Genomic DNA, 9,873 nt, shown 5'->3' with positions numbered 1-9,873 from the left:
GGTGTGACTTGCAGCTGCCCTTGTGTCTGCCCAGACTGCTTGTCCTCCAAGTAGCTTGGGGCACTACCAGGCAGACTTGGGCACCTGTATTAGCTGAGCATGACTTATCTCCTCTATTCATCCTCCCTAACAAGACCAGACGAGACCTCTTGGAGGAAGCAGTGTTTGTCCTGTCACCATGGAAAAATGTAACCATGTAAAAAATTGCTCAATCCCTTAAAACCATTACCTAAAATTTTTGCAACCTCTCAATGTGCATGTTGGAGGGCAAAATCGTAGTTGCCTCATTCTGGTTGTAGCTCTGTTTCAAAGTAGCCACGAAGGCCAGAGGCTCTCCGTGTGTGGCTTCAGAAAGGACTGAGGTCATTGCTTGCTGTTTATGCTTAATGTAAATACTCCTTAGTTTAACTGACCATACTGTGGATATCTCTGTGTGCTTCTATAGCTTACTTTAGATCAGAAGTTCACAGTGGGGAGGTACTCCTGTTGTTTATCACTTAATACCTCACTCAGTGAAGAATCACATGTCAAAAGAAACTGCCAGCTCTTCTCCCGATGGTCAGGATGCTCCTGTGGTCTGCGTGGTACTCATTGCCCTGCATCATGGTGTGGCCATTTGGCAACTTGACTGCAACTACTCTGTGCGAGGCACTGAGCAAAAGTGGAACCAAGCAAAGGATAGTTTCATTCGAGTTCCTGGAAATTAGGCAATTTGATGATTCACCACTTCTAACTTGGAAGAGCTGAATCAAATTCCACCCTGTATTTGTAAAGCTATCTGAAACTTAAGGGAAAAAATGAAAATCTGAAATACTCATTGATTGTAAACAATCTGGAAAACCTTAAATAGCACCAAATAACCAATGTTAACATTTTGGTGTAATTTACTTTCAGTCTGTTTGTACACACACTCTTTTCCCAATTTTTAACAGAATGGCATACGCTCCATACTACTCTTTGAAATTTGGATTTTACACTTAATTTCATTAATCATTCTTCTTTTTGCTGTTGCTGCACTGAATGGCATGGGGAACTGGCTTGAATCTTAATTCCCAACCAGGGATTGAACCCCAGAGCCACAGCAGTGAAAGCATGGAGTCCTAACCACTGGACTGCCAGGGGACTTCTTTTAACTGTTCTTCCAGAACATACTTTTAGAATGAATGCATGGTCTTCCAACATGATGATGTACCATTATTTAACTAACTTCCCCACTGTTGAACACTTTCACACTTTTGATATAAATAAAGTTGAGATGAACGTTTTTTGTAGAGAATGTGTAATTTATTTCTTCAGGATAATTTGATGAAAGCAGAATTCAGAATATTTTGTATCCATATTCTTTTGTATCCATTTTGTGTCTATATTCTTTTAACCACACAACACCTCCCCTGGAATAAAGAGGATATCATCATCTCCAACAGCTTTTCCAGTTTCCAGTTCCCAGCCTATGTGGGTTCTGCCAAGGAAACACTTGTTATAGATGAAGTTATCATTTAACTTTTCTTTAAAATGTATTTATTTATTTTGGCCACGCTGGGTCTTCTTGCTTTGCGTGGGCTTTCTCTAGTTGTTGCTGGGGGAGGGGGTGGGTGTCTTCCTTGCAGTGCCTGAGCTTCTCAGTGCAGCGGCCTTCTCCTTGTGGAGCACAGGCTCCAGGTGGTTGGGCTGCACTTGTTGCAGCCAATGGGCTTAGAAGCTGCTGTGGCATGTGTAATTTTCCCGTACCAGGGATTGAACTCATGTCCCCTATATTGGCAGGTGGATTTCTATCCATTGTGACACCCAGGAAGTCCCACCCATTATCATCTTAAAATCAGCAAAGGAGAAAAGGAAAGCTATACCCATCTGAATGCAGAGTTCCAAAGAATAGCAAGGAGAGATAAGAAAGCCTTCCTCAGTGATCAGTGCAAAGAAATAGAGGAAAACAATAGAATCTGAAAGACTAGAGATCTCTTCAAGAAAATTAGAGATACTAAAGGAACATTCTCATTCCAATCCCAAAGAAAGGCAATGCCAAAGAATGCTCAAACTACCGCACAATTGCACTCATCTCACACGCTAGTAAAGTAATGCTCAAAATTCTCCAAGCCAGGCTTCAGCAATATGTGAACCGTGAACTTCCTGATGTTCAAGCTGGTTTTAGAAAAGGCAGAGCAACCAGAGATCAAATTGCCAACATCTGCTGGATCATGGAAAAAGCAAGAGAGTTCCAGAAAAACATCTATTTCTGCTTATTGACTATGCCAAAGCCTTTGACTGTGTGGATCACAATAAACTGTGGAAAATTCTGAAAGAGATGGGAATAGCAGACCACCTGATCTGCCTCTTGACAAATTTGTATGCAGGTCAGGAAGCAACAGTTAGAACTGGACATGGAACAACAGACTGGTTCCAAATAGGAAAAGGAGTACGTCAAGGCTGTATATTGTCACCCTGCTTATTTAACTTCTATGCAGAGTACATCATGAGAAATGCTGGGCTGGAAGAAGCACAAGCTGGAATCAGGATTGCCGGAAGAAATATCAATAACCTCAGATATGCAGATGACACCACCCTTATGGCAGAAAGTGAAGAGGAACTAAAGAGCCTCTTTATGAAAGTGAAAGAAGAGAGTGAAAAAGTTGTCTTAAAACTCAACATTCAGAAAACTAAGATCATGGCATCACTTCATGGCAAATAGATGGGGAAACAGTGGAAACAGTGGCAGACTTTATTTTTGGGGGCTCCAAAATCACTGCAATGGTGACTGCAGTCATGAGATTAAAAGATGCTTGTTCCTTGGAAGAAAAATTATGACCAACCTAGACAGCATATTAAAAAGCAGAGACATTACTTTGCCAACAAAGGTCCATCTAGTCAAGGCTATGTTTTCCCAGTAGTCATATATGGACTATAAAGAAAGCTGAGCACCGAAGAATTGATGCTTTTGAACTGTGGTGTTGGAGAAGACTCTCAAGAGTCCCTTGGACTGCAAGGAGATCAAACCAGTCCATTCTAAAGGAGATCAGTCCTGGGTATTCATTGGAAGGACTGATGCTGAAGCTGAAACTCCAATACTTTGGCCACCTGATGTGAAGAGCTGACTCACTTGAAAAGACCCTGATGCTGGGAAAGATTGAAGGTGGGAGGAGAAGGGGACGACAGAGGATGAGATGGTTGGATGGCATCACCAACTGGACGGACATGCATTTGAGTAAACTCCGGGAGTTGGTGATGGATAGGGAGAACTGGCCTGCTGCAGTCCATGGGGTGGCAAAGAGTCGGACACGACTGTGACTGAAATGACTGATGAGAAGTGTTCTTGGCTATAGGGATGAGCTCCTTCAGCTTCTTTGGCCATGGGGCCGTAGTTTCCAGAGGGAGGTTATGACGTGTGTATGCATTTGGGCTCATAGAGGTGTCTTTCCTGCACCTAGACTGGGTGAGCCTCTCTGTGTCCTCGAGCTGCAGGCCTGGAGCTGACCAGGTGAAACATCGTCCTGCCTGGGTCTGGTGGGGATTTTTCCGTTCTCAGTGTGCTGGGGTAAGTCAACGGGTCACCCCCTTCTGGACATCTTACCCAATACTTGGAGGCGGGGCTCGGCCTCTCAAGTCCAGCCTGAACTCGGTCACGGGACCTGGACAGGTGATGTCCCCCCACTACTCTCCACCCCCTGTCCGGTATCGAGGCCAAGTCAGCGGATGCTGAGGCCCGCCCTCTGCTCTCCCACGGCCTGGCTCCAGCTCGGAGCACACCTGTGCCCACCTGGCAGGAAACCGAAGCCGAGGGGCGGGCCCGCCGGCGCTCCGGGCTCGCGCGCGCGGCCGCTGTCCGGGCGCGCGGTTGTCAATAAAGTTCTCGCGCGCCGGAAGCGGAAGCGGCGAGTCTCCATGGCGGCGGCGGCGGCTGCGGCGGCTGGGCCGGTGTTCTGGAGGCGGCTGCTGGGCCTTCTGCCTGGCCGCCCCGGGCTGGCTGCGCTCCTGGGGCGCCTGTCCGACCGCCTCGGCAGGAACCCGGACCGCCGGCGCAGGAGGTGAGAGGGCTGCGGGGCTGCAGGCGCGCCCGCTCCCCCCCGACCCGGACCCCAAGCCCCCTGGCGTGGTGGCGAGACCTCCGTGTCCCCCGCGCGGGCCCGCCCGGCCCCACTTTGCCGCCAGCCTTCCGGGGGAACGGGGGCCCCGCGAGCGAGATCGGCTGGGCCTGCCCGGAGCTGCGATGGGCGAGCCCGACCCCGGTCTGCGTACGCTGGAGCGAAGAGGCTCCTGTGTGTGCACTCTTGGCGGGGGGTGGTTTGGGGTGGGGTGCTGGGTTCGTGCTTTTCTTTGGGCCCCAGGGTGTGAGTGTTGGAGAGTGTCCGCGAGAGACACTGCTTGAGTCCGGAGGGGTCTTTTCCTTAAATAATCCTAGCTGCGGGGGTGACTTGGCGAGAGTGAATCAGCCCTGCTGGGATTCTGTGCATGCAGCGTTTCTCACATCCTGCCAGAGGGCTGTGAAGCAATCCTGAGTCAGGAACACTCCGGCAAGGGAAGAGGAACCACTCGAAACCCTTTTTACACTTTGCAAAGGGCCTGTGTTCTGGAAAAGTACTGAAGTGACTTATGAAAGTGGTGAAGGAGGCTTTGAAGCAATTCTCCCAGGCAGTGATTTTTAAAAGTAAACATTTACCAAGAACATGTTGACCTAAGAGGCCTGCTGCTGTTGCTAATATTAAAAAAAAAAAAAAAAGAATCTGTGCACAGTTTTTTTGTTAAAGAGACTCGAGCTTTACACTTATTTTTTAAGAAAACAAACAAACAAACGTAGAACTGCATCCTTTCCTAGAGGTTGCACCTATCTTAGATTTTTATCTGCTACTTGGGTGAAATTTGACCTTCTGGCATTTGGTAGATCTGTGGTCCAGTCCAGTGCTGATTCTAGGTATGGAAAGGAGCTTGCTTCATATTGGGTGACGTTGGAAGATTTTCAGCAAAAAGTTAAAAGTTTGATTTAGAGGAAGTTTTTGTGATAGAATCAGCACAGGTTGAAACTCCTGGAAGCTTACCGATCTGAACAGCTTTAAATTTTACATCAGTGAACCTAATGGGAGTGGTGTATAGAAGAGGTGGCCTCCCTTTTCTGTAATTGGTACTTAACAAAGACCTGTTCACGCCAGTGGATAGTCAAGTCAAATGACTTCTATGTCCTGACCTCAACCCACTAAGAAATTTGGTTTAAAGTTTGAAAAAAGGCTCTGAAGGATGAGATGTTTAGGCCATTTTGTCATTTCCCTTGTATATATTTAAACTGTACAAGAAAACACTTCATGATTAATCATTGTTTAACATTGGAATTGATTACTAAAAGATGTTGGGGCAATAGCCACAAATTCTTCTAAGATAGACATTTCTCTTGAGTGGTTGTGTGTGGGGGTGGGGTGGGGGGAAGGGGTTAGTGTGGCAGTGGCAATGGTCTAAATTGACTTTTTAAGGTCTTTTGTAAATAGCTTCAGTGGCTGCCAGTGTTGTGGCTCCATATTTCTTATTGATTAAGTTGAGAGACTTGTTTCCGTGGGTCGGCAGTTAAACCAGGAACCCAGTTAAATCACAGAAACACAGTTGCCCGAAATTTTGGTCTTAAGATACCTGTGCTAGGGTGGGGGATACACACTTTGAGCGATACTACTACAGTACTGTGGGTTTCTGACCCTTTCTTTGTCTTACTCAGTTTGCAGATTTTTTTCTGCTCTCTGTGGCTTGGGTGTTTGGCATTACTCATGTCTCTATGGCCACTCACCTCTAGTGGCTGCTGACTTTCGTTTCTTCTCCATTGTTCAGTTGCACCTCCCAATTCCTCATTCCCCGAATGATGTGCTTTCTTGTAACTCTGATCATTGATTCATTGATAATAATTCTGTGTAGTCATGAACTTAACATTATTTTAGATTTTAGCTTGCCAGTCTGACTCAACTGTTGGAGTGCCTGGTGATTCCTTGTGGCTAGAAAGGGGAGTGGTGAGAGGGAACAGTTCTTTACTGCAGTTGTTTCCTTTTAGTTAAAGAGACAGCCGTAGTGACAGAGAACTCTACTTAAAACTACTTCTAATTAGTGATCGGGAAATACTGTTGTTTTTCTCTTGAGCAGGCATCTGACTCATCGTGGACAGCTGGATTCACTCACTTATTCAGCCTGCATGTATAGAGCACTGCTGTGCCTGTGTTAGGTTCCAAGGAAACAGAAATACAGAGCACCACCTTCAAGGTGCTCAGACCCATAAACAGACAGTAGTGATAGTAAAGTAAGGTAGGAAGGGTCATGGCAGCACCGAAGCACAGCTGGAAGTCACGGAGGCTTCCGGGTGGTGCTGGTCTTGGAGCTGTGTCTTCGAGGCGTGTGGAAGGGGGCCAGGTGGGGAAGTGGGAGCCGGTGTTCACCGGAGGATAGTGAGTGATGTTCTCATAGGCGGGTGGGGACAGCAGTGGACGGCAGCTCTGAGGTCCCACAGGTCCTCAGGCTGTTGCCAGGAGCCAGCTGGGTACGGAAGAGGGACGGGAGGGAGAGAGGGGAGCTGGGCCGAGCCCTGGGGACGCTCGCTCTGAGAGACCCCGTGCAGTTTCTCTGGCTAACTGGTCTCGGCCCAAGGGGGTGGGGCTTGCTTTCGGGAAGAGGTGAGGGGGTTGGATTGGAGTCAGCCGTGGGGGGGTTGCTGAGGAGGCAGCTCATGTTTCTGACTGGGGCAACCACAGGGATGGTGGCACGCTTCACCGAGACAGGGAGTGGGAAAGAGGGCCGGGTCAGGGGGTGATGATAAGGTGAGGTCAGGGCAGTCAGTTAGCATCCAGGTGGGTCCAAGTGGAGGCACTCCCTGTTCAGGTGACTGGCAGGTTGGTTGCCCCGGAGAGGGAGACAAACTTGGGGAAGTTTCTTGGCGTCCTCGGACTAGTCAGAACCGGCTTGTTATTTGGAGCAGATGAGACCTAGCCGGAGCTGTGTCAGGAGGGCCTTAGCTCCTAAGCGAGCTTGCCTGCCATACAAGGAGATATTTTCTCTGTGGTCTCCTTTTTCTTTTTTAAAAGCTATTTTCAGTTTGAGCTATATGTAGAAAAGTCTTTATTTTTGAAACCCAAGGTCTGTTTATTCTAGGTGTGTGTACACGTGCATGTATGTGGGGGGTGGAGGTGTTGTGGGGGTGGGGTGTCCTGACTTTGCTGAGTTGTCAGAGGGCAGTGTCACCAGCAAACTGTTCCTTTTATTGATTTTTTTTTTTTTTTTTTTTTTACCTTGTAATGCCAGCTCAACCTACTCTTGTTCAACTTCTTAGTGGTTTCCACTCTGAGGGACCACCAGATTTCCAGAAATTACTTTTTCTCTGAATTTTCCCAGTTCCCCCTTACTCATTAGAGTTCAGTAGAGCCATCTCTTGGTTATTATAGAAGTAGAATGGGTGGGGGGAGGGAGGACATTTAGAATCAAAGCATGATTTCCCCAAATAATTCAAATTAGATCTTGTAGAGAACTAAATTAAGATTTGCAGCTGACTAACCTTTAAATGGTAGCTTTATTAAGATCCTATTAACCAGAGTACCTTCTGATCACATTGCTGCTGGTGATGAATTAGGCTGGTCAGCCAGCTGTGTACTTGTGGATGGATAGAAACGAGCCCGGGATTGAAGCATTCTGATAGATAATCCCGTGGTAAACAAGTGATCTGAGTAATGTAAACGAGTTGTTTTCAAAGCTGCCGGGAAGTCAAGCCGATTGAGGGAAGTCAGGCTGGTTGAAGCTGTGTGGATTAGTAGCACGTGTGAGTGGTTCTCGGCAGAGCCTGCCGGGAGCCCGTGGCTCCCAAGGAGCGTCAGGGTCAGAAGTCTGCACTAGGTCTGTGGCCCCTCGATGTAATCGACTTTTCTTCTGGAAAGCCAAGAATAGGGTCACCGGGGCCGTGTGTAACCTCACGCTGGCAGCCCCGGCCCGGTGCCGGACTTCTTGGAGGAGTGCAGCGGCCGTTGGGCTTCTGAAGTGACCTACGGGAATTCACACTCATTTCCCTTGTGTGGGGTTAGGGCTTGCGTTAGTCAGGAAGGGCCGCCTGCTGCCAGGGCTGCAGGAAGTCTGGTCCCTTGGTGTAGTTTCTCGTGTAGTTTCTCGAGCCTTTCTCAGGAAGTGTTATGACTGTTGCTCTTTTCTCATCACTTCACCTCTTTACGTTTAAGTGTGTGTGACGGGGGTGGGGTGGGGGTTTCTTAAAAAGCAGTTTCTGAAAATAATGGCATTCCAGAGTTCTGTTTCTTTTAAAAGCTTCTTTCTTTTTCTTGTCGTTTTGTACCGATTTGGGTGGGACCCAAGCCACAGCATGTGTACCACGAATCTTATCGTACAGTTCCCGGAGAGTTTGTGGACATTCAGACCCCGACCCTGAGTGTGGGACACTTAGGTGCCCTTGCGTGCTACAGGGGACAGAGCCCCTCTGCTGTCCATGGTGGATTTGTGGTTGGTGTAGGAGACAGTCCTCCGGTACCCCCCTTTTTTCTTCAGAGCCCCACAGCCCTTGTTTTGCAGAGCCCCTAGGAGGCTGGCCTGCTTCCTCATGTCCACAGGTAGTGGGTGGCACCGCTGCGGCCCCCAGGGAGCCCCAGTGTCCTCTGCGGGTGCCCTGATGGAGGTGAGGTGCAGACCCAGGCGGGATTCTCGGGCGTCAGCTTTCCTTGGCCCCTCCGCGGTCCCTGTGAGGACGTGTGAGGGCTTGGTCGGACCTCCAGGCGCACTGCCTTGCGTCCTGGTCAAGGGGGGAGGCAGTACGTGTGAGTTCTCCCCTGGTCAAGGGGGGAGGCAGCACATGTGAGCTCTCCCCCCGGAGCGCGTGCAGTTTCAGAATGTTTGGTGGAATGGAAAACTCCGGTCCTCCCACACAAAGGAGAAATGCCTTCTCCCGTTTCTCCGGGCTTCCTTTGCACAAAGGGGTGTTGATGGCGTCTCAACCGCTCTTCTGCCCCCTCTCTCTCGGTTCTGCTGGCTCCTCTGAGCCCTGATCCTGCTGCCGTCCGTCCTGCTGCCGTCCTGTACCTCTCATGAATCAGCGTGGTGCACCGTCCTGTCTAGGACAGCCAGGCAGGGTTCTGCCCTCCTTGCTCTAATGGCAGGCCCGTCCGCAGACAAGAGCGTCACGGCGGGTCAGGTGTGGATTCCTCTTGGAGAGGCTGGGAAGAAGCCTCCCTCTCTTCCCCGCTGCCCTGCTTCGTACTTATGTGCCTGCCTAGTCGCCCCTGCATCCTCCTACCCCAGGCCCCTCTCTGGGTGGAGGGAGTGGCCCTAGGTCAGGGGTCCTCAGCTTAGCCCCAGAGCACTCCCCAGCTCAGGGAATTAGTCTGCAGGTTCCACAGGAAGTCCTCCGTCACGAGGCTGACCGTCTCCCTGAGCCAGGTGTCCTGTGGGTTTTGGCTAGAACTGCCCTGTGGAGAGGTTGCTCTCCCATCTCACCTTCAGAATTGTGAGCTGAGGATTGTTTTGCATTGTTTGTAGCTGAGGGCTGTAGCGAAGCTGTTAAGCTTGCCTGAGTTTGAGTTCCAGGGTGCGCCCTTGCTCTGGCCCGAGCCCTGTCCTCTAAACCCCCCTGCAACTCGGAGTCAGGGCAGGAGAGGGAGGCACAGCCTTATCTGGCCCCCCAGCCCCTGCCACTTCCTCCTCCCTGTAACTGGAAATGGGAGCTCGATGGTATCTAGAAAGAGATGATTCAGGGGAGCTCAGGGCTCGGTGTGGAAATTGTGTGTGTGAAGGTCTAGTTCTCTAAATGGTTAGTGTGACAGCTCTGCTTTCTTTGTAGAGTAACCACAGCTCCCTGCCTCCTCTTGTCTCGTGGGGATTAGGGTTTTGACCTGGGACAGCTGCCTGGGGTGGGGGGAATTGCTTGTACAGGTG

The 9,873-nt window shown here is 49.6% G+C and overlaps 1 protein-coding gene across 14 annotated transcripts in view; it reads left to right on the top strand.

Annotated features, from left to right (window-relative positions):
• Positions 1 to 3,845: 3,845 nt before the first annotated feature.
• PGS1 (phosphatidylglycerophosphate synthase 1) overlaps positions 3,846 to 9,873 on the top strand; it is a 65,633-nt gene continuing 59,605 nt past the window's right edge. For 13 of the 14 annotated variants that reach the window (XR_003506825.1, XR_003506824.1, XR_003506823.1 and 10 more), the window contains exon 1: positions 3,859 to 4,016. Coding sequence is in view for 6 of the 14 variants with exons in the window: in XM_027518336.1 (XP_027374137.1) it covers positions 3,874 to 4,016 (143 nt within the window). In the remaining 8 variants the exon portion in view is untranslated. Of the gene's footprint in view, positions 4,017 to 9,873 lie in introns of all 14 variants that reach the window. The other variant, XM_027518331.1, reaches the window with a different exon arrangement.

Source organism: Bos indicus x Bos taurus, chromosome 19 (assembly GCF_003369695.1).
Source record: "Bos indicus x Bos taurus breed Angus x Brahman F1 hybrid chromosome 19, Bos_hybrid_MaternalHap_v2.0, whole genome shotgun sequence".
Classification (NCBI taxonomy): Eukaryota; Metazoa; Chordata; class Mammalia; order Artiodactyla; family Bovidae; genus Bos; species Bos indicus x Bos taurus.
Note: the sequence above shows the minus strand (reverse complement) of the source record. Positions and strands in the feature narration are given on the sequence as shown.